At 44.0% G+C, this 15,130-nt stretch overlaps 1 protein-coding gene across 3 annotated transcripts in view; it reads right to left on the reverse strand.

The window, feature by feature from the left end:
* LOC143984528 (class I histocompatibility antigen, F10 alpha chain-like) overlaps nt 1-15,130 on the reverse strand; it is a 374,849-nt gene that overhangs the window by 9,424 nt on the left and 350,295 nt on the right. For 2 of the 3 annotated variants that reach the window (XM_077484648.1, XM_077484647.1), the window contains exon 6: nt 10,969-11,001. In XM_077484648.1, the coding sequence (XP_077340774.1) occupies nt 10,969-11,001 (33 nt within the window). Of the gene's footprint in view, nt 1-10,968; nt 11,002-12,385; nt 12,485-14,665; nt 14,945-15,130 lie in introns of all 3 variants that reach the window. The other variant, XM_077484649.1, reaches the window with a different exon arrangement.

Below are 15,130 nucleotides of genomic sequence, written 5' to 3' on the forward strand. Positions count from 1 at the left end.
AAATATAAAGCAATGATTACCATGTGCTTCCATTATATTACTAACATGGCTATATCAGAGTAATATCAGATAAATCTCACACATGGCCTGTATACAGAGCACTTGAATGGAGTAACAAGATGAATGACAGAGGCGGCAACCACTACCATTCCTGTGGTGGAATCCGGCACTGACTCTAATACAAGAACATGGGTCTCCTTCCTCCCCCAATATCAATATTAAAATGATGTATTCGCCAGTTAATTGATGTTTGTATGACAAAAATGTACAATGACATCATAGCAACAAGTAACAGCCTCTATCAGAGATGATCACAAGGTTGTTTTAACAGGAAAAATCTAGTGATGGGCAAATGTGTTTGGGGTTGAATTTCAGCAAACACATCCAAAAGTCTGCAAATTGGAAACATTAAAGCAAAACTTTCCAATGTAAGATGAACCTTGAAAATGACCTCTATTTTCAAGGCAAATAGGAAAACAATTGTCAAATAAAGAGCATGGATAGCTGTGTACCGACCAGTGAGAACAAAAAAAAAAAACCCCAGCTAATCGGGGAGCTCTAAACATTTAAAATACAAAATCCATTTAACACTTTTAATGCCAGAAATCTTTGCTTTTTTTACACACATGATTATACAGGAACTGCTGTCTGCTCACATAATTTGTAATAAAAACATCTTTGCCATCCTGAAGCTTCCCTCCAACCACTTTGCATATTATTTTATATATACTGTGATTCTGTACTTGCCAAATATGCTGCAGAAATCTCCCTCCACTAAGTCTGGCTGCAACCACTTTAAATGTGGGCAGCTGAAGCTGCTGCCTGACTACTTCCTGGATTTACACAGACACACAGAGGAACACCTCCAGCTCTGCAGATCTCATTGGCCCTCTTATGACTCATCCCCCCTCCTTTCCTGGCAAACGCTCTCTCTCTCTCTCTCTCTCTCTCTCTCTCTCTCTCTCTCTCTCTCTCTCTAGAGAGAGAGAGAGAGAGAGAGAGAGAGAGAGAGAGAGCTCTGTGCATGATGTCATAAGCCTAGGCTTTTTACCAGACAAGAAATAGGAAGTGAACTGTGTAAAGTATTTACTGGCAGAAAAAAAAATTACTATCCAAAGCTAAAACAGCAAGGGCAGAATATTTAATAGATGGAGAGTTAAAGCCATTTCAGACTTGAAGATTAGTTTACCCCCCTCAAAAAAGATATATATTTTATTAAAGCAGAGACCCTGGAGAATAAAATCATTTTTATAATAGCTCAATGGTTTATCAATCACAACATTTCAGTAAAAAAATACACTAGTTAATTAGAATACACAAACATCATTATTTTTTTACATAGAGAATTTAATTAGAATTGTTTCATTTTAAGAACATTCATTAGATTGTCTAATCATTAGTGGGTAAAATTGAAGTTGGTTTTCAACAGCAGTGAGGAGAAAATTAGAAGGAGCAGGATGTTGTTTTTTTGTTGAATAAACTAATTCCTAGCAGAGTATGTAGTTTTAATTTGGGGAAGTCCATTCACTATAAATTGAAAGTTAAATGTAAACAACATTTTGAACAATATTTGTCAAGCCCTCATATATACAGTGCCTTGCAAAAGTATTCGGCCCCCTTGAACTTTTCAACCATTTGCCACATTTCAGGCTTCAAACATAAAGATATAACATTTTTATTTTTTGTGAAGAATCACCAACAAGTGGGACACAATTGTGAAGTGGAGCGAAATCTATTGGATTTTTGAAACTTTTTGTAACTAATAAAAAAATGAAAAGTGGGGCGTGCAAAATTATTCGGCCCCCTTGCGTTAATACTTTGTAGAGCCACCTTTTCCTGCGATTACAGCTGCAAGTCGCTTGGGGTATGTCTCTATCAGTTTTGCACATTGAGAGACTGAAATTCTTGCCCATTCTTCCTTGCAAAACACCTCGAGCTCAGTGAGGTTGGATGGAGAGTTTGTGAACAGCAGTTTTCAGCTCTTTCCACAGATTCTCGATTGGATTCAGGTCTAGACTTTGACTTGGCCATTCTAACACCTGGATACGTTTATTTGTGAACCATTCCTTTGTAGATTTTGCTGTATGTTTGGGATCATTGTCTTGTTGGAAGATAAATCTCCGTCCCAGTTTCAGGTCTTTTGCAGACTCCAACAGGTTTTCATCCAGAATGGTCCTGTATTTGGCTGCATCCATCTTCCCCTCAATTTTAACCATCTTCCCTGTCCCTGCTGAAGAAAAGCAGGCTCAAACCATGATGCTGCCACCACCATGTTTGACAGTGGGGATGGTGTGTTGAGGGTGATGAGCTGTGTTGCTTTTACGCCAAACATATCGTTTTGCATTGTGGGCAAAAAGTTGGATTTTGGTTTCATCTGACCAGAGCACCTTCTTCCACATGTTTGGTGTGTCTCCCAGGTGGCTTGTGGCAAACTTTAGACAAGACTTTTTATGGATATCTTTGAGAAATGGCTTTCTTCTTGCCACTCTTCCATAAAGGCCAGATTTGTGCAGTGTACGACTGATTGTTGTCCTATGGACAGACTCTCCCACCTCAGCTGTAGTTCTCTGCAGTTCATCCAGAGTGATCATGGGCCTCTTGGCTGCATCTCTGATCAGTCTTCTCCTTGTCTGAGCTGAAAGTTTAGAGGGACGGCCAGGTCTTGGTAGATTTGCAGTGGTCTGATACTCCTTCCATTTCAAAATGATCGCTTGCACAGTGCTCCTTGGGATGTTTAAAGCTTGGGAAATCTTTTTGTATCCAAATCCGGCTTTAAACTTCACCACAACAGTATTACGGACCTGCCTGGTGTGTTCCTTGGTCTTTATGATGCTCTCTGTGCTTTCAACAGAACCCTGAGACTATCACAGAGCAGGTGCATTTATACAGAGACTTGATTACACACAGGTGGATTCTATTTATCACCATCAGTCATTTAGGACAACATTGGATCATTCAGAGATCCTCGCTGAACTTCTGGAGTGAGTTTGCTGCACTGAAAGTAAAGGGGCCGAATAATTTTGCACGCACCACTTTTCAGTTTTTTATTTGCTAAAAAAGTTTAAAATATCCAATAGATTTCGTTCCACTTCACAATTGTGTACCATTTGTTGGTGATTCTTCACAAAAAATTAAAATTTTATATCTTTATATTTGAAGCCTGAAATGTGGCAAAAGTTTGAAAAGTTCAAGGGGGCCAAATACTTTCGCAAGGCACTGTAGTGAGAATTTTCTTAGGAATGTTTGAACAATTTTTTGTATGAAAATCTATTAGTGTATAGCCATTGTTAGTAGTAAAATCCGTGTTTCTTGATCATACATCACGGGACACAGGAGCTTCATTACATAGTGGGTTATATAGGCACCTCTGGTGATTGGACACTGGTTGACCCAATTAAAGAGAATTCCTCCCCTATATAACCCCTCCCATTAGGGAGGCACCTCAGTTTTTTCGCCAGTGTCTGGTCGATGGTCACGTAAAACTTAGCTCTATGCGGGTCCCGGCGAGGGCCGAAGGGCTACAACAAACCGGATCCATACCTCGGGCCGATAATTGACTCCCAAGATGGTATGGTACCCGGGCCTCGTCTGCCGAAGAAACGAGGTTCTGCCTGTAAGTCCTCTCCATTGGAAGACTGGACTCTGGGACAACCAGACTTGGGGTACTGTTTACTCAGGGCGCCCGTAAGTTTCTGGCAGAGTTTTTTACAAGGCCCAGGTAGGAGGATCTTTTCGTAAGAACCCCAGATACGCCTGAAGGTTGGCTAACAATACCCGCCGTGATGGGTGAAGGCTGGAATTGGTCTGAAATCAGCAATTCCTGCGGCGGGGAACAGGTATGGGAAGTCATCCTGTATATTTATATATGAATGGATTTCTTCATTGTGAGTAGTTGTATGTCTTACCTGGTTTCCACCACTTGAGGGAGTAAGAGCAAGCCTGATGCATACTTACATGCCTTTCAAACAAACACGCTCAGTGAAATGCCTGGTTCTCCCAGCTACTCACGTCTCCTTGCAGTCCCTGCCAGAATAAAGGTAAAAGAGGGGTCCCACGCAGATCAGGGGGTCCCATGTCACTCCTTTTGGGTTCTCCTCCCCCCCCGGATCCCGCGGTCCTTGTGCACGCGCGCCGGGCGCGCTCCCGGCCTAATGGGGAAAGGGGGGGGTGTGTGGTTGCCAGCTGTGCACAATCAGGTGCTCTATGCTGCAGTGCAGGCGCCAAAACGGCCGTTTTAAAAGCCCAGAGCGTCAGGGGACTGTAAGGTGAGACACAGGAGCTGTGAGCTGTAAGCATCCGTGGGATTGGATCCAGGCGAACCTTAAGACACCTACTCGGCATCATATTGTGCAGTTAAGCTTATATTGATTTATTGTGAGACTTTAAGCACAACAAAGTGATTGCATTTTACACTAGTAACTCTGCTTTGTAGCTCAGTACTATGTCTCCTCGTAAGAGGGTTTCAGGGGCAGGTAACAAAAGCACTGGCAGATCACCGCCTAGGTCCAGGGGTTCCAAAAGTGCATGCAGATTACCATCCCCCTCTGCAAGAGTGGAGCCTGCATCTCAAGACGAGTCAGTGCCCCTTTCAGGCTTTGCAGCCTCTTCTAATGTCGCAGCCCCGGTATATGTCACTGAGGACTCCCTTAGGGCTTCATTGGAGAGTTTTGAAGGGAGGATAATGAATTTTATTTCTGCTTCCCTAAAAGATAGCAGAAAAAGGGGTAGATCCCCTCCCTCTGCTGAAATCCCTCTCTCAGACAGTTGCTCTGAAAATGAGGAGAGATCCCTATCTTTGGAAAGGGATCATGAGCAGTCGGATCGGTCAGAGGATGAGGAGTTAGTCCCCTCCTCCCAGGCACTCAGAAAGCAGGTGCAGTATTACACTGAATTGGTGCGTACCACATTCAGAATGCCAGCTGCTGAAGTCGCTACATCCTCTGTCTCTTCCCTGGGAGTCAGGAAAGCCCCACAGACTGCTTGGTCCTTCCCAATTCATCCTTTAATGGCTGACTTGATGTATGAGGACTGGGGACATCCCGATAAACTGTTTACTCCTCCCAAGAGGTTTTCTATGTATTATCCCGTGGAGGAAAGTTTCACCAAGAAATGGGGGGCCCCATCTGTTGATGCGGCTATCTCTTCTGTGAATAAAAACCTAACTTGTCCTTTGGATAATGCGCAGGTATTTAAGGATCCAGCTGACAAAAGGCTGGAGACCTTGTTAAAAGCCTCCTTTTCCATGGCCGGCGCTGTGGTGCAACCTACAGTCGCAGCCGTGGGGTTGTGTCAGTTCCTTAAGGAACAGGTTAAACAGATGTTTGAACTCCTTCCCAATGAGGAAGTAGAGAAATATGCAGAGATGCCTCACATCTTATGTTTCATAATTGATGCGATTTTGGAATCTGTCCAACAAGCATCACGTTTGTCCCTCATGTTGGTACACATGCGTAGGGCTCTATGGCTAAAAAATTGGGCTGCTGAGATGTCATGCAAAAAGCATTTGGCTGGGTTCCCGTTTAAAGGGGAACGGTTGTTTGGAGAGGAATTAGATAAATTCGTCCAAAATATTTCGGGAGGTAAATCTACACTCCTTCCAGTCAAGAAGAGTAAACGTCCTTCATTCAGGCGTACTCTCTCTCCCGAAGCATCAAGCTCTAAACAGTGGCGACGGCCTTCCCAGCCCTCCTCGGCTGGAAAGCCTCAGGGCCGAGCCCAGGGACAGAAAAAGACTTGGGGGCGGAAGCCTGCCAAGCAGACCTCCAAGCCCTCCTTGTGAAGGGGCGCCCCCGCTCGGCCGAGTGGGGGGAAGGCTCCTGCAGTTTGCAGGCGCCTGGCGGGAAGAGATTCAGGACAGATGGGTGATCTCTTCAGTGTCTCTGGGCTACAGGCTAGAGTTTCAGGAGATTCCACCTTCTCGTTTTCTAAGGTCAAGGATCCCCAGGGATCCGATAAAGCAGAAACCGCTATTTCTGGCCTTAGATCAATTACTATCCCAGGGTGTGATAGTAGAAGTGAGCCCGAAAGATCAGGGTTCAGGTTTTTATTCGAATCTCTTCACCGTTCCAAAACCAAACGGAAGTGTCAGACCTATCTTGGATCTGAGAGACTTAAACTGGTTTCTACACATCCAGACCTTCCGGATGCAGTCAATACGCACTGTGCTCTCCTCCCTGCAAGGAGGAGAATTCATGGCATCAATAGATATCAAAGACGCATATCTCCATGTGCCAATATTTCCCACACACCAGAAGTTTCTGAGGTTCGCGGTAGAGCAGCGCCATTTTCAATTTGTGGCCCTGCCGTTCGACCTAGCCACGGCCCCCCGAGTCTTCACGAAGATTCTAGACCCTCTCTTAGCAATCTTAAGAGTTCAGGGCATAGCCGTCATGGCTTACCTAGACGACTTGCTTCTCGTAGAGAGAACTACAACGTGCCTAAGTCGCAGCGTCACCAAAACGCTAGAACATCTGGGCCGCCTAGGTTGCATTATAAACCTAGAAAAGTCGTCTTTACAACCGACCACCAGGTTGGATTACCTGGGTCTGATTATCGACACCGCTCAAGGCAGGGTGTTCATTCCAAGGCCAAAGGCCTTGGCCATTGGAGATCTGGTGCGCCTGATTCTGGGCAGAAGATCTTCCTCCATTCGGTTGTGCATGAGACTGTTGGGAAAAATGGTCGCCTCTTTCGAGGCCGTCCCATTCGCCCAGTTCCACTCAAGGCCTCTGCAAAGATGCATCCTTGCGATTTGGAACAGGAAGCCCCAATCCCTGGATCTTCCTATGCGTTTATCCCCTCGGGCACGCAAAAGTCTTGTCTGGTGGTTACACACCAAAAATTTGCTGAAGGGCAAAACCTTTCTTCCCCTCTCATGGAAGATTGTCACCACGGATGCCAGCCTGACAGGCTGGGGAGCCGTGTTGCAGGGAACATGCTCGCAGGGAAAATGGTCTGCGACCGAAAGTCTGCTGCCCATAAATATCTTGGAGATTCGGGCAGTTTACATGGCACTCAGAGAGTGGTCTCACAGACTGCGAGGTTTCCCAGTTCGGATTCAGTCCGACAATGCCACCGCAGTGGCTTACATCAATCACCAGGGCGGTACCAGAGGTCTGGTGGCCCAAAAGGAGGTGAATCGCATACTTGTCTGGGCAGAAGAGCATGTTCCGTGCCTCTCTGCAGTCTTCATCCCAGGAGTGGAGAATTGGCAGGCGGATTATCTCAGCCGCCAGCAGTTGTGCCCAGGAGAATGGGCTCTGCACCCCGATGTGTTTCAAGACATATGTTACAAGTGGGGCACTCCAGACGTGGATTTGTTTGCCTCCAGATTCAACAGGAAACTGGACAACTTTGTATCAAGGACAAGAGATGCACTTGCTCAGAGGTCAGATGCTCTGACAGTTCCCTGGGATCAGTACAATCTGATCTATGCCTTCCCCCCGAGCCCGCTGCTATCGAGGTTCTTGGGAAGGGTCAAGAGGGAGGCGAAGCCGGTCCTTCTAGTGGCCTCGGCTTGGCCCAGGCGACCATGGTTCGCAGAAATCATGAAGTTGGCAGTGGGCAGGCCATGGACCCTCCCTCTCCGGACAGATCTGCTCTCACAGGGTCCAATTTACCATCCTGCTTTACGCAGTCTGAATTTGACGGTCTGGCTGCTGAGACCCACATTTTGAGAGGCCGTGGTCTTTCGGGGCCAGTCCTTTCCACTCTGGTCAATGCCAGAAAACCGGCCTCCAGGCGTATCTATTACAAGATCTGGAGGACATATGTTTCCTGGTGTGAACCCAGGAGATGGCATCCTAGAAGGTATGTCATTAGCAGAATCTTGGCCTTTCTCCAATCAGGCCTTGAAATGAATTTGGCCATAAGCACCATCAAGGTGCAGATTTCGGCCCTATCGGTCTTTTTTCAAAGATCGCTTGCATCACATTCCCTAGTACGGGCTTTTATCCAGGGGGCTATGCGGATGAGACCGCCAGTCAAACCTCCGGTATGCCCTTGGGATCTGAATTTGGTTCTCTCGGCCTTAGAAGCCCAACCATTTGAACCTCTGCATCTGGCTTCTTTAACTCTCCTAACAAAGAAGCTGGTGTTCCTGGTAGCCATATCCACGGCTAGAAGGGTATCAGAATTGGCAGCTCTTTCCTGTAAAGAGCCCTATTTAATTATCCATAAGGACCGAGTGGTCATGCGTCCCAACAGGTCCTTTCTACCTAAGGTAGTTTCAGGTTTCCACCTGAATCAGGATGTAATCCTACCATCCTTTTTTCCAAATCCTCAGTCCACAGAGGAAGAATCCTTACACACTTTAGATGTGGTTAGAGCAATCAGTCTTTATCTTCAAGCAACTGCTCAGATAAGGAAAACTGACTGTTTATTTATTCTGCCAGAAGGCCCTAAAAGGGGTCAGGCAGCGTCAAAGTCCACTCTCTCAAGGTGGATCAGACAGGTTATTTCTCAGGCCTATGACTTAAAGGGGAAGATTCCTCCTTTTCAGGTGAAAGCGCACTCTACTAGGGCTGTAAGTGCTTCTTGGGCAGTGCATCACCAGGCCTCCCTGGCTCAGATCTGTAAGGCTGCGACTTGGTCATCAGTCCACACATTCACCAGATTCTATCAGGTGGATGTCAGAGGGCAAGAGGATATCGCCTTCGGGCGCAGTGTACTGCAGGCTGCAGTTTAGGTCCTCAGGTCCCTGGCGGTCTAGAATTATGATCTGTGTCTCCCTCCCCTCAACCTGAGCATTGCTATGGGACATCCCACTATGTAATGAAGCTCCTGTGTCCCGTGATGTATGATCAAGAAAATAGGATTTTTATATACAGCTTACCTGTAAAATCCTTTTCTTGAGAGTACATCACGGGACACAGGGCTCCCGCCCCTCTTGGGTTTTACGTGGTTTCTTATTGCTTTGCTACAAAACTAAGGTGCCTCCCTAATGGGAGGGGTTATATAGGGGAGGAATTCTCTTTAATTGGGTCAACCAGTGTCCAATCACCAGAGGTGCCTATATAACCCACTATGTAATGAAGCTCCTGTGTCCCGTGATGTACTCTCAAGAAAAGGATTTTACAGGTAAGCTGTATATAAAAATCCTATTTTTAGAGTGTTTTAGAGTATAATATGGGTTCTTTAGTCTTTACCATGGGTTATTATTATTATTATTCAGGATTTATATAGCGCCAACAGTTTGCGCAACTCTTTACAATATGAGGGCAGATAGTACACTTACAATACAAATCAATACAGGAGGGATCAGAGGGCCCTGCTCGTTAGAGCTTACAATCTAGACAGAAGGGTCAAGTTGAAATAAAAGGTAATAACTATGGGGGATGAGCTGATGGAGAAAATGATAATACAGTTGTTAGGTGTGGGTAGGATAGGCTTCTCTGAAGAGAAGGGTTTTCAGGGATTGTCTAAAAGCTAATAAAGTAGGAGATAGGCAGACAGATTGGGGTAGGGCATTCCATAGGATTGGAGAGGCTTTGGAAAAGTCCTGGGTATTGAGCATGGGAGGAGGTGATGAGGGATCTAGAGAGCAGGAGGTCTTGGGAGGAACGAAGAGAACGAGTGGGTTGGTATTTAGAGACTAAGCTAGTGATGTAGCTGGGGCAGAGTTGTGGATGGCTTTGTACGTAGTTGTTAGTATTTTGAATTTAATTATTTGGCTGAGCGGAAGCCAGTGGAGGGATTTACAGAGAGGAGTGGCAGACACAGAGCGATTGGTAAGGTGGATGAGTCTGGCAGCAGCATTCATGATGGATTGAAGAGGTGATAGACGATGTAGAGGTAAGCCAATGAGAAGGGAGTTGCAGTATTCGAGGCGAGAGATGACCAGCGAGTGAATTAAGAGCTTGTTATGTCAATGGTTAGAAAGGGGCGTATTTTGGAGATAGTTTCATAGCTTTATAGCTAGTTAGGTTGAATAAAGACACCAGTCCATCCAGTTCAACCTGAGTGAGTGTCTACAATTGTCCCTATCCCTGTACATCGCACACTCACATTGGTCCCTACCCTCTAGGAGCCCACAATCCAAGGTCCCTATTCATATACTAAGGCCAATTTTGGACAGAAGCCAATTAACCTACCTGCATGTCTTTGGATTGTGGGAGGAAACCAGAGTACCTGGAGGAAACCCACGCAGGCACAGGGAGAACATGCAAACTCCAGGCAGGTAGTGTCGTGGTTGGGATTTGAACCAGCGACCTTACTTCTTACTGCTAGGTGAGAGTGCTACCCACTACACCACTGTGCTGCCCATGTTGCGGCGGGTGAGGTGACAGGATTTGGACAGTGATTGGATGTGTTGCTTGAAGGAGAGATCAGAGTCCAGGACTACATGTAGAACCTTGGCGTGTGAGGATGGGCTTATGGTTGTGCCATCGATTTTGACAGTGAGATCAGGGGAAGGGGCATATGGGGGAGGAAAAATTATAAGTTCGGTTTTGGATAGATTGAGTTTGAGGAAGTGATGTGACATCCAGATGGTTACATGGATGTGCTCAGGTGATTGGACAAAAAAGGCTGCCAGATATTCCAATATAACCCCGCCCACTACCAGACAGCCTCAGGATTGTAGCAAGCAATAGGGAGATCAAAATAACAGGGAGAGGGACTTGTGTCCTGTACTGTACTCCAAGAAATGGAGTTTACACAGGATCTATTGTTTCTATCATGGGATGTCCCAAACACACACAGGTCCAGGTAATAATAAGTGAAGAAGAGCCAAACTCATCCCTAAGCAAAAATGTCCCAGGACCACTTTCCCTTCTTTCTGTACTTTGTGAGAGGCATTAGTGTGTATAGAAAGCAATTATATCAAAAAATAGGAGGTTGTCAGTGCAGTCTGGATTACATTGTTCATCAGACTTCGAGGATCCTTAGAAAATTCTACATAAGGATTACAGTCTACAAATCATAACAATATAAAATACTACACAGAGGAATGCAGCAAACATTACTCACTGTTGGTGCTTTTGTAGCCTGCCTGGTTCTTCTCTGAAATATGAAGACATCGAGTTAGGAACTCAAAAAACAAAATTCAACTCATAATTCAATTCAATCCTATATTTTGAATATTTTCAACCAGACAACACAGTTGAAAATTAGAATTGTTAAATGGAATGCACAAATTGATGTAAATACAATCATCTTTGTTTTGTTCATTTTGTACATGGGGCAGTCCATTTGTCCAGATATGCCGGCTCTGCTTTCTGATTTGCTCTGCTACATGATTGTTGGGCATTACTAAATTGGATGCCTTGGACAAAAACTGCAGAAAGCCCAGGAGCCTTTTAACTTCGTGCCAGCACAGTTGCGAGTGGGTGTGTGCCGCCTCGCACTCATGCCTGCTGCAGAAACATGTCCATGGGTCAAGTGTACTTGATGTCTGCTGGCAACCCGCCATTGCCCAGTACAAAGGCAAAACAGGGATATGCCTTTGTAAACAAGGTGATTCCATGTTCTGACAGGAGACATGACAGAGATCTACTGTTCCCAGTGATCTCTGTCATGTCCCTTGTAGCCCATCCCCTACAGTTAGAACACACCTAGGGAACATTGATCAGTGCATTTTTATAACAATGACCAATGTAATAATGTCAGAAGTCCCCAAAAACTGTTATTTGGGGTCAAATTTGTCCGCCACAATGTCGCAGTGCTGCTAATAATTGCAGATCGCCGCCATTACTAGTAAAAACAATAAAAATAAAAGTCCCTAAAACTATTCCATAGTTTGTAGACGCAATAACTTTTGCGCAAACCAATTAATATACGCTTATTGCGATTATTTTTATCAAAAATATGTAGAAGAATACATAATACCCAAAACTGATGAATACATATATATATATATATATATATATATATATATATATATATATATATATTTAGATATGTATTATTGCAGAAACTAAAAAAAAATTTATTTTTTTTCAAAATTGTCATTCTTTTTTATCGAGCAAAAAATAAAAACCGCAGAGGCGATGAAATACCACAAAAGAAAGCTCTATTTGTGGGCAAAAAAGGACGTCAATTTTGTTTGGGTACACTGTTGCACGACCACACAATTATCAGTTAAAGCAATGCAGTGCCGTATCACAAAAAATGGCCTGGTCATGAAGGGGGGATAAATGAATAACTTCAGGAATTGCAGCCATTTTAAAAGTCTGATGGCTTATAAGGGGCTAGTGCCAACAAAGTGAATGCCACAACATGGACTTGTCTCTTTTATTTACAATTTGCATTTTTTCTGAGCACTTGGAGTAGTACAGCTATCTCTATACTTTTTACACTCAGATTTAGAATCAGAAGAGCTGCATACAGACACTGCCTGGTATTAGTGTGCTAATAAAAAATATTATTCCCAAATCTGTATACTTACTTATCCAAATAACAACTGCTATAATAGCAGCAAGAAGAACAATGATTCCAATAACAGCACCAATGATCACTCCGAGTGAGAGGCCATTGCCTGGCGGTTCTGACAGAGATAAACATAAAGAGAATATGAGATATTAGGGACTTTGGAATTCTTGTATATAAATTAAATTTACAAAATTCCAAAAAATATTGGCCACATTAGATACATTATTCCTGCACTATATAGAACAGTGTGTGCATTACTACAACATAGTAAATACAAATTACTAGACTTGTGCACAACGGAAAATTTAGTTTAGTTTCGGTTCGTTGTCATTCGTAAAATACATAATTTCGCTCTGTTATATTCATTATGTTACGTTAATACGTTTTCGGATAATTCCTCGGATAATTCCTTATTATTCGTAGAGTGTCGAATTCATTCGTTCGCATTCGTTGAAATTCGCTATTTATGTATGTATAGAGACATTCGTGATAATGATTTGTAGTTTGGAAAGTCATTTGTTTATTGAATCTTTTAACACACACAATGACAACCTCTTTTCTCCTCGGCTCAAATACAATACAACACCCTTCTCACTCAGTTCTCAGGAATGCTCTTTGCCATTAGCTGATTGGACTATAAGATTTACTTTGAGCTGACCTTTTGTTTCATTAGATCTTTAAAGAATTACCGAATCATGTTGAATTCATTCAAATTCATTCGTTATATTTCTTTTGTATTCGTTGTTATTCGTTATTTTTTTATTCGGACATTCAGATGCATCCGAATGTCCGAAAGATGCAAAATTCGGCCAAATGTTACAATGCAACATGCTGTAAATTTTCTACAGTGTACAACCACGTGTTTGTTTCTGCATGGCACTGTGTGCATGGTGTGGCACTGTGATGAGCACTGTGTTATTCATTTTTTGGCTGATTGTCTGGCTTAGATTAGACTTTCTAAGCAACACAATCATCTACTTTCTGTTCTTCTGCAAAAACGCTATTCCCCAAGGAAAGGGATAGAGTGAGAGAAAGAGAGGAGAGATAGAGGGGGAGGGAGAGAGAGAGAGAGGGGGAGGGAGAGAGAGGGATGAGAGAGAGAGGGATGAGAGAGAGAGGGAGGAGAGAGATTGGGGGAGGGAGAGAGAGGGAGAGGGAGAGAGAGAGAGAGGGGGGGGGGTGAGAGAGAGAGAGAGAGAGAGAGAGGTGAGAGAGAGGGGGAAGAGAGGGGGAGAGAGAGGGGGGAAAGAGAGAGGAGAGAGAGAGAGGGGGGGAGGGTGGGGGGGAGAGAGAGAGTTTTCTCATGGATAGAAAACTGGTTACAGGGGTGTGTCCAAAGGGTAGTGATAAATAATGCATACACAGACTGGTCTGGAGTGGTATGTGGGGTACCCCAAGGCTCTGTCTTGGGACCAATTCTGTTTAATTTATTTATAAACTATATAGAGGATGGGATAAATAGCTCGATCTCAGTTTTTGCGGATGACAAAAAATAAACAGGGCAATAACTTTGCATCAGGATATAGAAATTTTCCAGAAAGACCCGAATAAAATAATGGTGTGGGAAACTACATGACAAATGAGGTTTAATGTTGAAAAATGCAAAGTGATGCAGTTACCAAAGGCAGTAGACTTTTATCTTGCATAAAAAAGAGAATTTACTCCAGAGATAAAACGATTATCCTGCCACTTTATAATTTCTTTGTTTCGAGCCACATCTGGAGTACTCCATCCAGTTGTGGTCACCAGTCCTCAGGAGGGATTTGGTAAAGCTGGACAGAGTCCAGAGAAGGGCAACTAAATTGGTAGGTGGACCAATTGGAGGACCTCAATCATGAGGAATGACTGCAAGCACTGAATTTGTTCTCCCTGGAGAAGAGACGCTTGAGACGAGATATGATAGCAATATACAAATACCTCAATGGTTATCCCAGCGTAGGAAGAAAACTTTTCAGACTCAGGGAGTGTAAGAAGACACAGGGCCACACAATGAGTTTGGAGGAGAAGCTATTTAACCTCAAGCTGCGTAGGGGATTTTTCACTGTCAGGGAGATAAGGGCGTGGAACTCTCTTCCACAATTGGTGGCATCAGTGGGGAGTATTGATATTTTTAAAAGGCTCTTGGATGTGCATCTTAGTGAACACAACTGGGACTGCAATGTGTGGAGATGAAATGTTCTTGATATTTCAATTTTAGAATCCCATAGAGAAATTGATATATCACATGGAATAACAAAAACATTTTGTTGCTCTCTTCTCCCAATCTTCTAAGTTTAATGTATTCTGTGTAACTCACCCCATTTCACACTGAGAGTCTCATCCCCCAGACTGCTGTGGTCCACATGACAGGAGTAAGTGTCTCCCTCCCTTGTTGGCACTTCCACACTGACTCTGATCTGATAGGTGCCATCAGGATGGGGGAGAATTGGACTCATTTCATCTGAAGGAACATCATCCTTCCCATTCCTCACCCACTTCACATCCACAGGTCGGGGGTGAAACCCGTACACCAGGCACTGAAGTCTGGTCACATCATCCGACTGACGATGACCCCACACCTTCACCTCTGGGGGCACTGAGAGAGAGAGAGAGAGAGAGAGAAAGAGAAAAATAAAAATCTGCTGGTTGTACAAGAGGTCACATATTCATTTGGTTTAAATCATTTCCTGAATCCAAAAACAAATATTCTGTCCCTTGGATAAACTCTGCAAAAAAAAGTCCAGGTAGACTATTGCCACAAAATCCTAAATGTGCCAAACAT

This window comes from Lithobates pipiens, unplaced genomic scaffold (assembly GCF_037356315.1).
Source record: "Lithobates pipiens isolate NorthernLeopardFrog02 unplaced genomic scaffold, aLitPip1_a1.2 Scaffold_1, whole genome shotgun sequence".
Classification (NCBI taxonomy): Eukaryota; Metazoa; Chordata; class Amphibia; order Anura; family Ranidae; genus Lithobates; species Lithobates pipiens.